The sequence below is a fragment of the Ceratosolen solmsi genome, unplaced genomic scaffold (genome assembly GCF_000503995.2).
Source record: "Ceratosolen solmsi marchali unplaced genomic scaffold, CerSol_1.0 scaffold6, whole genome shotgun sequence".
NCBI lineage: Eukaryota > Metazoa > Arthropoda > Insecta > Hymenoptera > Agaonidae > Ceratosolen > Ceratosolen solmsi.
Window position 1 is genome coordinate 17,101,508 of NW_011948414.1, and position 15,000 is coordinate 17,116,507.

Below are 15,000 nucleotides of genomic sequence, written 5' to 3' on the forward strand. Positions count from 1 at the left end.
GGGCCGGGGAGGCATTCCTGGTGGTCCTGGAGCCATGCCAGGGGGGCCTGGCATCATTCTTTGCGGCGTCGGTAGAAGTCCTGGTATCATTCTTGGATCCATTGGCTGGGGCCCTCCCGGGTGCATACCCGGTGGACCCCCTCCAGCAGTCATAAATGGTGGACCACCAGGTCCCAGATGCATGACGCCCAGTGGCTGCTGCACGGGCGGCATTCCATTATCTACTCTCATGGAGTCTGTTTGGAACTGTCGAGCGAGTTCATTGATAAAGGGAGATCTTCGTCTGGATCGGTTGGGAGATCTTAAAGGACTACGAGATAGAGATCGACGTCTTGAATTATGTAAGCGCCTAGGACTGTGTCTATCAAACGGTGATCGCCTATGTCGATCCAAACTGCGACTTCGGTGTCTTTCCGTGCTGCGTCGATCGCGAGAACGGCTCCTTCGTCCAAATTTCACCTCGCTAACAAAGTATTCTCACACTGTACAACTATTACTCGTTTAATAATTATTTCTTATAATAATCACAGATTAAATGATTCATAAGTAATGATCAAAAGTTTCAATGGAAGCGCAAATGCTTAAAGTGCAATATATTTCCATGTCACTGAAAAATAGTGGACAATAATTAAGTAGTCGAGACTTTCAATGGAAGTACTTTTACATTTGTTTTCCAAATAAAGTACTTTTATTTTCTTTGGACTAAATGATTGATACTTATCTTTACTTTCTATCATAAGATCTTTCAATTACATAGAAACATTATTCACCGAAAATTATTTAAGTACATTGAAGCCTTTGAACAATCTTATTTAGAAGCATAATTTTTACCGTTCCCGTAAACGTCTTCTCGAAGCTTCCCTTCTTTCTGAACTGTTTTCTCTTTCAAAACTGCCTCCTCTACGACGACGTTCATCCGGACTTAATTGATGAGAACTTCTTCTTCTTCTTCGATCAGGACTGAACGTTATGGGACTTCTTCTACGATCTGGAGATCTCGCAGGACTTCTTCTACCAGGGCTTCTTCTTGGACTGAATCTTCTATAACCAAGCCTACTACGAATTAAACTACGTCTTCGATTATCTCGACTATTCCTTCTGACTTTACGTGATTCTTCCTCTATTTGTTGCTGATTCCTCTCTACTAAATTTTGAATGGTTTCTCCTTCGGTTCCTGGAGGTACAACATTATCCGAGTCAAGCAGTGTTTTTATCGCTTTTTCCTTTTCTGCCAACATTTTATTATCATTATCCTTCTTTAAACGAATCTTGTCTTGTTCAATATCTTTACAGCTTTTATTGGGATCTCGTCTAGCCAGTTCTTTTTTTCTTTCTACACTACGTGATCTTCTTCTGCTACGATGATTTTCTCGATCTTCTTCTCGTTCTTTGATCCGATCCCTATAATTAAGCTCGACTTGATATTTTTAGACAATAATAATACTAAGGTAGAAAGTTAAACAATAATTAAAATTAAGCTCATAACTAAAATATAAATTAAAATATTGCATATATTAGATATGTTAATTTGCTTACTTATTTATTAGAACACGTATTTTTATTTAAAAAATAATAATATAAAATTATGAATAAGTTCATATAATTCGATATTATATAAACGTATCGCTAGATTACATTAAACATGTAACAGACCATTCATCGATGAATTAGCGCTCCTGTTAAACACTACATGGCTATGTTTTATTTTTATACTACTTAAAAGTTGTTCTACATGTACTCAAACAATAAAAAATCCGATAAACACTGTCGTAAAATGGTTAATTACAATTCATAGTTTTAGTAATATATTAGTGAATAATTACTTACGATATAATCGAATTATTTTAATATCTGCCAGCATTAGAGACATTTTATGTATTAAATAACATTATTAAATTAATAGATATTTAAAAAAAACTCATGCTTTTGTATTATTATTTTACTCAATGAAATATATGTACATACACAAGTACTTGACAGAAAATTTTATCACTTTAGATATTGATCGATAAGCATTCAAAGCAACATAATATTTTAATGTAAATGAATAATTTTTTTATGAAGAGAAAATAAAGAATAAACATATATATTTAAGTACACGCGTACTTGGTCAATTTAAATAAAACAAATGTAATTTAAAAAATTCAAAGAAAAGTATTTTAAGAAAAGTATAAACATGTTCTTACTGGTGAATACAAACCATAGTTACATGATATAATTACTAATATTTTGTTAATAAATATAAATCTTATTATATGAATGAAATAAATTATCACTTTTATTTTTCATTTTAATAACCCTATTATTTAACTTACTAATTTAAAACTTTCTCTTCTTTTTATTATATGCAAAAAAAAGACTATTTTGTGATTTCCATATTAAGGTTAAAAAAAAAGAAGATACAATTTATGTAATAATGGTTCGATTAATCAGATCCTATTGATGTATATATTTAAGATTTTAGATTGTAACAAGCGCTTTATAAAGGAATAACGTTAATAAAGAAATAAACCCAATTTAATAAAAACATTACAATATTTAACAGAACAATTAGTATTATATTCTATAGCTTTATTATTCATTAATTTAGTCAACACATATATGAACAAAATATATTAATAAACAGAACTATTATTATTAATTATTTTTTATTCTATATTTATCCCTATTAAATGTATCCAAAAAATTGAATTCCTCATAACCAAGATAATATTCTAGATATTTATAAAATTTCATTTAATGCTATACACATCGGCTTACTTAAGAAATTATAAAAATTACAAATATATCAGGAATACTGGCAATCATATATCTATTTATCCGATTATTGATATGAAATAGGTAGGAAAATTTTAAAATATTTAATAGAGAATACATGACCAATGCTACTTAATACTTATGCTTTCGTATAATGTTGATTTCTCTCACTGTTTTAATTGGGCTAATTTGAGTTTTAACGAAAGTTGGAATCAATCGAAAGGGCGAGATTTTTAAACTGATTAGAAATACCTTGAATTACGTTTGTCTCTTCCACGACTACGATCCCAACTTCTGCGCCGCGGTTTATGTTTTTCATCATCATCACATGCGTCCACAATATCTAAACCTTCTACAAAATCATCTTCATTCAAAGTTTCTTGAATTTCAACCTCCTTTACCGTCTTACTACATTCGGCTTGTAATTCAGTATCGTTTGACACTGAAATTTCTTCATTATTTTCAGTTAATTTATTAATAATGTTACCAACGCTAATGTCACTAATCGTGGTCATTTTTTTTTTTTTTTTTTTAATAAAACAAAAGCTCGCAATTATCTTATAAATTGATTTTCCATATATAACGTAAACGTTCAGGCTTGTATTCATAAAAATACAAAAAATTAAAAAAACGTGTTTTTTTTTTTTTTTTTTTTTGTTATAAGAAATAAACCAAACGGACAATCAATCATACAATTCGAAACATGCTTAAACAGTAAAGATCGATCGTTTAAATACAAATAATAAATGTTTTATGATTTTTATAATTACTTTTTTTGTCGAAGCAATATAATACTTATACAAAAATTAAATCCTCTTGCAACGTTGGATGGATCTTCAACTGCATCTTGATTCCGCCATATTCTGTATCTATTGTAGTGGTGTGGGTGGTTTTTAGTTTCTCAATATACACAGCAGAGGTCGCAATTCATCGTCCGATGATATAAAATTTTCGAATCCGTAAAGAACAATTGCACATCTATTTTTTATTTTATAATATGTAATGGATGCTGTTGTTTAACTATGAATAATGATCTATGAAGGTATCTATGAAGATAATTAATTATGGATATTTATATGACATTGCTACACAGTTTTACAATATTACCGTAAGGTCGTGCATATTTGTTAATTGGTATTTATAACACAAACAGATCTCTGAATTCAGTTGAGAGTTTATGTATATAAAATTCTTAAACGAAAACTAATTACCACTTCAACATGTTCCATTCTCAGAAATATATTGCTTATGCGTGTTTCTTTCGTATATCTAATAAGAATATAAACTGCTTGATTGATTTTATCAAATATATAAATATATAAATAAACATATACAATAGTTAACCAACCACTAATTTCTTATTTATGTATTGATTCTAACGTGATTGGTTTACTTCTAATATAGAATGTCATAGGTAGAATCACAATATATTTATTAATATTAAAATATGTAAATTTCTTGCTCTTGTCTCTCTCGAATAGAGAAGTTGCTTCGACTACAGTAATAAGTGCATAGTAATATTAATGCCTATGGATGATAATATGATAAGGAGAATTCAGTGATGGGTCAGATTTTCCAAGTTTATGAAAAAATAGATAAAAGTTGAATACCCTGATAAATAATCATGGCCAAGTATTTACAAAAAAAAAAGACCAACTCCAATACACGTTCTGTTCACTGATGAATATTCAATAAAATAAATAAATGAAGATTTTATTATTATATGATAATTTATGTGTTTAAATGCGAAATAGTATTTTGATTGTGTGCTTTTGGTAATATTCGCATATATTTTAAATTAAATATATTAAAAAAACTGACAATAAAACATATAATATAAAAATATAATCAAGCCCCATCGCCGTATTTTATTAAATTTCAATTAGGAAGTTTCAAAACATATAACTTTATTTTTGTACAGAAGTAAAGACGTGTTTTATAATACACGATAAAAATTCAATTGTATCGAGTATAAAATTGTAATAAAAGACTTGGCGAATATCAAGAAAGATAGGTAGAAAATAGAAATATTTAAAAAATATTTAAAAGTAACAAACTACTTTTTTTAAAAAATGTTTGATAGGTCTGATAGATACCATTTACAATGGTAATGTAGTATTATAACATAAACAAGGATGATTATTTACCAACAAATTTTCAATTCTGTCTATTTTAAAATATATTAAAATTTATTGTAACAGTTGATTTTTATGATTTTTTGTTTTATATAAACTATAATATATTTATTTGATATTATGAAAATATTGAAATTATCAGTAAAAATGAAGATAATTAAAATTATTATATAAAACATATTTTTGTGTACAGAATTTTTTCACTTCAATTTCATCAAGTATATGCTTGTTATGGAAAAACCATTAGGTAAAATAAACAAATAATAATATATTCAAGTAACAAAAAAATCTTTAAAATAAATTAAGAAAACAAATACCTATCACTATTCATAATATATTCAATATAAATCTATCGATAGTAATATCTTGACATTATTATACAGATATAAATAGATTATTAAGAATATATTCATTAGTAAAGCTTATCGTATTAAAAATATCATATAATAGCAATATAATTATTAATAAATTTATAAATAAAATAATATGTCTTGCATTAAATAGTTATATTATAATGTTTTAACAAAGCTAAATATTTGATAAGCATAAACTTATACAAAATTTCAACACCTATATCGATTGTACACAAATCAAGACGTTATAATAATAAACAAACATCTTTATTAATTCATATTTACATTTACAGGAACACCATATTTTAGTATGAAGATTTTACTATGACGTTAAAATATAACGAAGACTAACGGAGGAAACTATTTTTGTAAAAATCAATTATCAATCTATCTATCAATCAAAATTTGCTAAATATAATGCAAAATTTTGTTTGAAAATTTTGATTTTATTATTTAAATTTATTAGTGTACTTAATAGTTAGTGTTACAAAAATTATTGGTACAAGTTATTTGTTAAAAAAAGTATTCTGCAGCACAATTTATTAAAATTGTAAATATACATGAATTAAATTTTATAAATTTTATAGTTGTAAATGCTTTTTATACAAAATGTTATGTATCCTTAAATTTATAAATGATAAAGAGACACAATAGAAATATAACTGTAAAAGTTTATTGTTTAAAAATTTCTTTGTATTAGAATTAATTGTCCTTTGTTACTAAAATTATATAAATTCTTTATAAACATAATGTAAAAGTAATTTACTTAATGAATTTATTTATATTACTTGGTACTTATCAAACGAGTGTTCTATCATATACAATTTGCAATCATTTTTTAAACGAAGGTAAAAAATTGTTGAACTGATTCATGTACATACACTTTCAATATATGTGACCAATGCACATATATTTTGATAAATATATATTAGTCTTTAACTGATTTTATTAAAAATAAATATTATAATTAAATGGAATTGTAGATCATTGATATAACAATTCAATGACTATTTCTCCTCAATTTCTTCAAAAATTAAGAAATAAATAATTAATTTTATAGAATAAAAACCATCAATTGCAAACAAGTCCTAAGTAATCATCCATTAATGTACCTATTGCAAACTAAAATAAAAATAATAACCATTAAAGAATTAATTATTTCAATGTTTAAATCTAGTTAAATTATTTTATATTTACTATTCCAGTAGCATCCACCCTAGTTCCAACAATTTTCAATCTTATTTCATCATCTGCTTGAATTACAACATCCTGTAACAAAAGTATAACAATTATAAAAGAATAATAAAAATTAGTCCATTAATCGGTTATTTTAATACTCGATATTTACCTCATCTTTCGATTTATAACATGGAGGATTGATGTTAGGACAAAACTGCATATCAGCTGGTATGGACTAAAATATAAAAAAATTAAGTATTAGATTACTATTTGTTATACATATTTATGTAAAAAAGAAGACAAAAACAGAATTATATACGCACATGATGTGAAATGAAGCATGATAATGGACCAATTTCCGCAAACATGCCAACCTAAGGTAAAAATAGGAATTATTATAAATATCAACATTTATTGCGCCATTAACATTTATACCTTATTCACTTGGGTAACAATACCATCGAGAACTTCACCTTTGAAAGGCCTAAAGACTATTGCTTTATATTTAACAGGATATACCACGAAACCTTGTCCTGGTTGAATAATGCCAGCACCAATAGTATCAATTGTTGTAACGGCAACGACAAAACCATATTTCCCTGTACAATTACCCTCTACTTCTGTGTATAATTTTTGCTTTACAGTATCTAACAATTGCGGTCCAAAATACCTAGGATGCAGTAAAATTTCATGTTCTAAAGATATCTGAAAAAAATTTCTCGGTAATTGATGTAAATGAAGTTTGATAAATTAATTGATACTCACATGATAAAACATTTTATAGCTCTAAAAAATAAATGAAAAATATGATTTTGTAACTAGATATTGTCATTTATTTATTTCAACTTAATGCAAAGATTATTAAGCGAAAAAGGGCATCAAATTAACAATCGAAATTTCAAATCCAAGGTTAACGTTAACAGCGTACACATGAAATGCTTGCTTTTAGGTTAATGTAAACCAATGCTTATTTACACAATAACGCTTTTCATATCTGTAAAATACCGATGCCGCCAACTCCAATTCATTGCCAAATGCAATTTTTGTAACTAGAATAACTAGAATAGAGTATCGCAAGCCAAAGTAGCTATCGGAGGAGCAACCATTTTCCGCATGCGCAATGATGGTCTATATACATCAGCTCATAGTGACGCGGCCAACACGAAATGAAATTTATACATATGTGATTATATATATATATATATATATATATATATATATATGTATATGCATATGCATATGCATTTAATATACATATATACATAAATACGTATAAGTCCTACTTCTCAAAAAGTTACTGATAATACATGATATTTCTAAAAAGTAAGATTGTAATATAGCCACATTGTTGCTATGGAATTATTAATTTTTGTATTATCATTAATATTATATCAAAATATGTTTAAATATATATATATATATATATTTTTTTTTCTTCTAAATATCGATATTTTTAATTTCTTTTTTTCTTTTATAAAGTCAGTTTATAAATAAATCCATCGATATAATGATCTTATGCAAATATTTATTAAACACACAAATTGTATTGTATTAATAGGTATTATTTGTCTGTGGCACATTATTAAGTCTACATTATATATATTTTTTTAATTTTTCTTTATACAATTACTAAAGTCTTTTATTGTTTAGATTTTAATTGCAATATTTCATGTATCGTTTAATTAAAAAAAAAAAAAAAAAAAAAGAAGCAAAAAATTATATAAGAAATTATTTATACATATCGCTATTATTGGTATTTTTTTCGTCAGGGGACTTCGCAATGTAATTGCACGCTTTTGGAAAATATGATTAAATATTCGTTGCCTATACTACAAACGCTTGCTTTTTCTAATCTTTACTTTTACAATTATTAAATTAAAAATGATTCCTACTGTTAATCCTTAAAATATGATGTACAATTCCGAGACAACGATACATACATTTTTTTTTACTAAGTATGAAAGTGTAAATGTATCCAATATTCTAAAAAAAAAAAAAAAAAACAGGCTTAAATGTAACTCAAGAATTTTAATTAATAAAGCTTGCGAATAATAAATCAAATAATTTAGTATTAAAATTTAATACAAAATATAAATAAAAAAATATGTTTTATGGAACGGATTATGAAGTATTATGTATTTAAATATTATATTCTATATTATATATTAAAGCTCACATATATTTATAAATTTTAAAATTAAAATTGTTCGACATTGGTTTTAACATCTTTGTAATTAAAAAAAAAAAAAAAAAAAGCAAACTTTCATTTCTTTAGATATTTCTGATGGAAAACTCATTTTTAGGCAAATGCATATACTAATTACATATCTTTTGAAAAACTAATTTTGTGCTTAAAAAAAGGTTTATACTTTTTTTAAAACTCTGAATAAATTCGTTTCATTAAGAGAAATAAGATCACTGTAAAAGAGAGAGAAAAAAGAATTTTGAAATATATGCAATATTGAAAGTACTGCAGAAAATCCCAATAAATAAATTGGAAATAAAAACAAGAATTTTTTTTATAATCGATTTAAAATAATTTGTATGCGTATACATCATTCGTAACTTATATTATAAAAATTGATCCTCATTTCATTATATATTGTAATATTACAATTCGTAAAACTTGTATAACAGAATGTCATTTAAAGTTATTTGCATGGCTTTAATGTAGTTGACTAAAGAGCCGAAAAGAAACAATTAGCCAATGTTGATAAAAAGTATAATTGCACTCTAAAAAATCATGAACGATGTTAGATTGGTGAAAGTGATATTATGTACGTGTAAAAGTTAAATTGCAAAGGTTTTCATTAATTATTATTCACTATTTGTAATTTAATATTTGAATAAATATATTGAAAAAAAGTAACTCCATTTTCACTTTCACTCCAACAAATATGTATCTCTCGACCAATAATACAAATTTATCTGTATCGAATCATATATTAAAATTACTTTTAATTACTATATATCGGAAAATTGAAAAAGTTTTCATTAATAAATTATAATATTGATGAATTGCTCTTTTTGGAAAAAATATTTACAAGGCATATTTTATCTCACTATATTTTTAACAATTATTCAGTTAAAAATAAATAGATCATTGGATCTGTGCATAAAAGTTATTGCGCGAATGCAAACTCAATTGCTAAAATTTCAAAGTTTTCATTAAATAAATATTTATCTTTTAAAATATATTATATCATATTTATTTATTATTCAGAGCTTCCGAAACAAAAGAATTTAATAGTACTAGATGAAATATTATAAATATTTTTTAGTGACAATTAAATGAATAGTAAGTATTAAATAACAATATGTGATATACAATCATTTAATTAAGATAAATTAGTTCTTTTTATTCAATATACAATAACATTTTCATTGAATTGAATACATTATTAAATTAAAATCCTATAATAATAAAATAATTTAAAGCATATACGAAAGAATATTTTTGTTTTTAATTTAGAACATTTTTCATTAAAATATGATAAAAAAAAAAAAAAAAAAAACAATATACGATGCATTTTAATGTATTTGGAAAAGATCAAATACACAAAATGGAAATAAAGGAAAAATTTAGAAGAAAATAATATGATAAAACTTCTAAATACCTATAATTGTTTTAAAATTTTATATAATCTATTATATCTTATAGTAAATATAATTCGCAACTAACAATATTTTATAAACTGTTTAAAAAATAATGTAAGAATTAAGTTCGCCATTTTAATATCATCTCTTACCTTTTAGTTAATTATATAAATAATAATAATATATCATAGAAATAAAGTGATACCATAAAAATTTAGTTTATTTTATTTTAATATTTATAAAATGAAGGAAAATTAAAAAAAATTTCTTTCGTTAATAATGCAATCGTTAATAATTTCGTTAATGCTGCAATCGCTAACTAGTAATATTATTCAGCAAGCTTATTTTTAAAATTAGATATTACTAAAAAAAGACATTGAATGTGTATTTATATTATATTTGCCAATTTTATAAATTATTAAATCTAGACAATCTGTATAATTTTGCATAAAATTAATCTTGAATATATTTCATAAATAACATGTAGGAAAATACTGCAGCATAAAATTGTGGTTTTATTATATCATTTATTTCAAGCTATGATTTAAAAAAACAACAACAACAACAACAAAAACAAAAACAAAACAAAGATTATAAAAAATTAAAAAAATTTAAAGCATATCTACAAACGTTATATTATATGAAAATTTAAATAAATATGTTTGAAATGAAATTATTAGTTTATTTATAGGTACATAAATATAAATTGTGGTTGAATATAAATAAAATTTGGTTTGTTGTTGATATTTTCATTGTATATATTAAAAATCTACATTAATATTATTCCAAATTGATTAATCAACTAATAAACAATATTCTAATAATTGTAATGAACATTAACTGCAAATTTTACAATAATTGTCAATGTAAATCAGTGATAATATGCAGAGATTTTAATAACAATAATTAATTAAAAAACATTTTTATAATTCGAAATTATTTCTTGTAATCTCTTAATAAAATGAACGTTTATGTTAAAGCAACAAAGCATTGTTATTGAATGATTAAACGATTACTCCTTAATACGTTCGAGCTAATTAGTTGGATTAATTGTTAATAAATTTATTAAAATTATTATTATTTAAAAATATTTTTTCTCAAATAATATTAATTTCTTTACTAAATGAAATTTATATTTCTTTATTATAAATTCAATTTTGGATTGTACACATGGAATGAACTTAAACGGGTTGCTCCTAGATTAAATTAATTCTTATACAAATTATAGAATAATATTGTAAATAGTAGTGTTTGTTATACGGAGATATTAAAATGCAGATGAAATAAAAAGATTATATTATATTATCTATGACGCATTTTATTATACAATTACAATGTATTACTAATTGTATAATGGTAAATAGTAATAATAATAGTAATAATAATTGTTGTAATATTGGTGCGTATCTAGATGTTAACATTAACGTCTCTTAAGAATGATATGATTCTGTTTATACATCGCTGATCTTCATGAAATCTCGTAAAACCTTATGATTAGCTTTTAATACTTTTTTTATCATCTGTCAATTAAAAAGAATATATGTTTGATTCCTTCGTTTATCGTATCACTATCGTATGAATTTTTTTCAAAATCACCGTTAGCTCGGCTTAGAAGATTTTTACTCTATAAGTCCTTTAAGTTGTCTAACAGCACACAATTTACGGTTTTCGTAAAAAATATTTCAATATTTTAAAATTGAAAAAAATTATTGGCTCATAGCCCCTTATAATATTTAGGAAATCGTTATACCGTGCTCTTTGGAAAAACTTGATCCTCAATTGCGCCAAAGTTTTTCTTCCTCTTCTCAACTACGTTTTGAATAAAAAAGACATTCGTCCATATTTTCATTACATATCATTCTCACTTAATATTCAATTCTTACGCATAATACACATTAATCTACCGGAAGAAGTTTATTAATCTTCTGCTCATTTTTTCGAAAAAACATTACAAGTTTATTCAGTTTTTAATTGTCATCTACTATTGGTATACCATGACTCATTTCGAAATTTTGTTTAGACAGATTCCTTCAATACATTTAAAAGTTTTGCGAAATAATACATCAATCGTCGAATACCTTATTTTATGCTTTAATTGATTACTGTATATGTACAATCGATTAAATAACTTTAGGATGGTGGTTTAATAGTACTTGAAAATATCTAAAACAACTTAACGATACCATAAACAAACAACAGTGATAAAGATTACATTGGAACTGGGGAGAAGCTATTGGAAATATTTGTGTCATATCACTATGAATTGTTGTCAACTGTTGCAAATACATTATTTTTGTTTCATTAGTATGAATGCAAGATGATAATGGTTATATAATGATAACGAAGGGAAACTATGAAAAGAGATGTGGAAGAAAATGGTTGGGATAAAATTAAAAGAAAAACCAGTTAATCAACTGAAATCTTCGTATGGTTTTATTTTCAAATAATAAAAGTTAATTCAATGAAATAATATTAATAATAATAGAAATAATATTAATATAATAATAATAATAATAATAATAATAATAATAATAATAATAATAATAACTGCTAGAAATAATAATTCTACATCAACCGTGGGATACGCTGTCATGTTGCACAAAGTGCAAGAGATGGAAGAGAGGCTCGGGAGACATATTGGAAAACTTACGCAATTATATACTTTTTTCTGTAACTTTTTCTTTCTTTTCCTTATTAGTTATTATCTACACAAGTATCGCATTATATATTTCGTTTTGATGCGAAAAACACGACTCTTTCTTCGTAATTATTCTTTACGCTTTTCATTATAACATTTCGTCTCGTACAATGTGCAAGTGTGCAATTTCGCACATCGCTTAGGAACTTTTTTAATTCTCCATTTTTCCCTTCTTTCACTGTTTCTCGACGCGCAATCTCTACGGTTTGGTCCATGAGAAATCGCAACACATCTCGCCTATGTAAAAAAAAAAACACCTCTTTCCTCTTCTCTTTTTCCTTTCAATCTCACTCTCACTCTCTCTCTCTCTCTCTCTATCTATCTGTCTATCTCTCTATCTACCTACCTACCTGTCTATCTATCTATCTATCTACCTAACTATCTATTTCTCTTTTCTAGCATATATAGAAGATTACTATACTCGAGATAATAATGTACAGTTAAAAACGCGACGCTTCGAAACGTTTTTTTTTTTATCTTATTCACTTTCTTTCATCTATATTTTACACGTTTAACACCGTGCAGTGTAAATTTTTCCTCGTCAAGAGGCGAATACAAAGAGATGAGAAAGTTGTAAATAAAAAATTCACATTAATATACATAATAGGGTTTTCTTTCTCTCTCTCTCTCTCTCTCTCTCTCTCTATTTCTCTCTATCTCTCTCTCTCTCTCTATCTCTATCTCTCTCTCTCTCTCTCTCTCCATTTCTTTTCGTTTACGTCTTTATCTTCGTCTTTATTGCGATTCACCCTTATGCATCGAATGTCGTTACTGATATATATATATATGTACACCAACTTTCGCTGTATCAGAGTGACTCGTATCAATCTTGAAATCTAACCCCAACTATTTACAATACAATCAATTTCACTTGTTTTTATAAATTTGCATAATTAATTGTTATATCCATATTTATAAAGACAATACGCTTTGTTGGCGCGTCCCTGCACAATGCTGTGCTATCGTATTCTCTAATGTATTTTTCTCATATTCATTCCTATCATTAAATTGCTATTTATAATTGTTCATAAATACATTTATTTATAAATCGTAGACATAAATGCACAACATACATACACACGTGCGAGCGCACGTAGCTGCACAAACTTATAGTTCATAGCCCTTGGTTTTTCTACTATTCTTCGTCTCAACGAAGTTACACATTAAGATATCTTATCAACTATGTGTATACTAGTATCGATACGCGAATTTGACGATTATTTAAAACATCTACTGCACACTTCGACCAGTCGATGTTGCACGGATTGTCGATCATTGTGCATCTCATTTTCACCTACGAAACTCTGTGCATTTTATTTTATGTTTTGCTCATACGTCGCTCGGATAAATCGTTAAAACTAAGAGTGCTATATATTTACATGCAAGGCTTATATAGAAATCTGGATATGTGGTGGTGATGGTGGTGGTAGGGGAGTACAGACCGTTTTTCTTTTTCGTTAAAATGTACGTTTGTAAACGTTCGCGAAATAGTCGTCGAATTTCTTTCTTTTTTCATTATCTCATAAGACGTACGCGACCCTGTTTTATTAAGATGCCAAGGTTTAAGAGGTTCGATATATTCGACCGTATTTGTCTTTTTCAATTTTTGAATACACCTCGTTTGTCTTTTAGGCTAATAATGATTTCTTTGCAAGTGCTCTGTATAATGGATTGAACAAAAATTTTCATATGCAATATGTATTTATAAAAGGAGGAAAGGAGACAAAGAAGCACAAGGCATATGTTTGACTGCTTTTCTCAAAACGCTTTCTTCGTTTGTCTGTCTCTGTGATTAAGTGCCGGGAAGCGTTGACAAAAATTTTTTAAATAAACGCCGCTCAATCTTATAGACAAGTGTGTTTTATTTATACGGGTATTTACAATGTGTTCGTTATAATAAGTATGATTACAGTCATTGTTTAAGGAACTTTGTACTCGTGGATGACTTCGAGCATAGCGACAATGAAATAACAATTTCCCATTAAACAGTGAACAAGCTTGAAGAATAAAAATTCAGTAAAATGTAATTTTTTTTTTTTTTTTTTTTTTTTTTTTTTTTTTTTTTTTTTTTTTTTTTTTTTTTATATAATTTAATAGAATTTTAAGAATGAAATGTGAGCGCAGATAGTTCGTTTTATGTTTAAAAAGTTTTAATTATTAATTATCGTATGAGGAATCGAACGAGTGTCGATATTCTCGAGAGTCTTTCGCATACCTCGATACACTCATTGAGAAGCTCTAGGAGAGAACTTTCTTTTGTTAATTGTCATCTTTCGTTGTC

General features: G+C 26.1%; 2 protein-coding genes across 2 annotated transcripts in view; both read right to left on the reverse strand.

Annotated features, from left to right (window-relative positions):
* The window catches only part of LOC105368514 (serine/arginine repetitive matrix protein 1), a 5,992-nt gene extending 2,617 nt beyond the window's left edge, over positions 1–3,375 (reverse strand). The window contains exons 1-4 of the mRNA XM_011507527.1: positions 3,010–3,375; positions 2,929–2,941; positions 832–1,412; positions 5–463 (exon numbers count right to left, since the gene is read on the reverse strand). Coding sequence (XP_011505829.1) covers positions 5–463; positions 832–1,412; positions 2,929–2,941; positions 3,010–3,365 — 1,409 coding nt within the window. The 5' untranslated portion in view covers positions 3,366–3,375. The remainder of the gene's footprint in view (positions 1–4; positions 464–831; positions 1,413–2,928; positions 2,942–3,009) is intronic.
* Positions 3,376–6,023: 2,648 nt separating this feature from the next.
* On the reverse strand, positions 6,024–7,436 carry Rpb7 (DNA-directed RNA polymerase II subunit RPB7). The gene is made up of 6 exons (XM_011507320.1): positions 7,400–7,436; positions 6,860–7,094; positions 6,748–6,798; positions 6,594–6,659; positions 6,443–6,514; positions 6,024–6,367 (listed from the first exon to the last, which is right to left on the reverse strand). Exons 1-6 carry the CDS (start codon positions 7,414–7,416, stop codon positions 6,317–6,319), a joined length of 492 nt encoding a protein of 163 aa, XP_011505622.1. The 5' UTR covers positions 7,417–7,436; the 3' UTR covers positions 6,024–6,316.
* Positions 7,437–15,000: the final 7,564 nt, after the last annotated feature.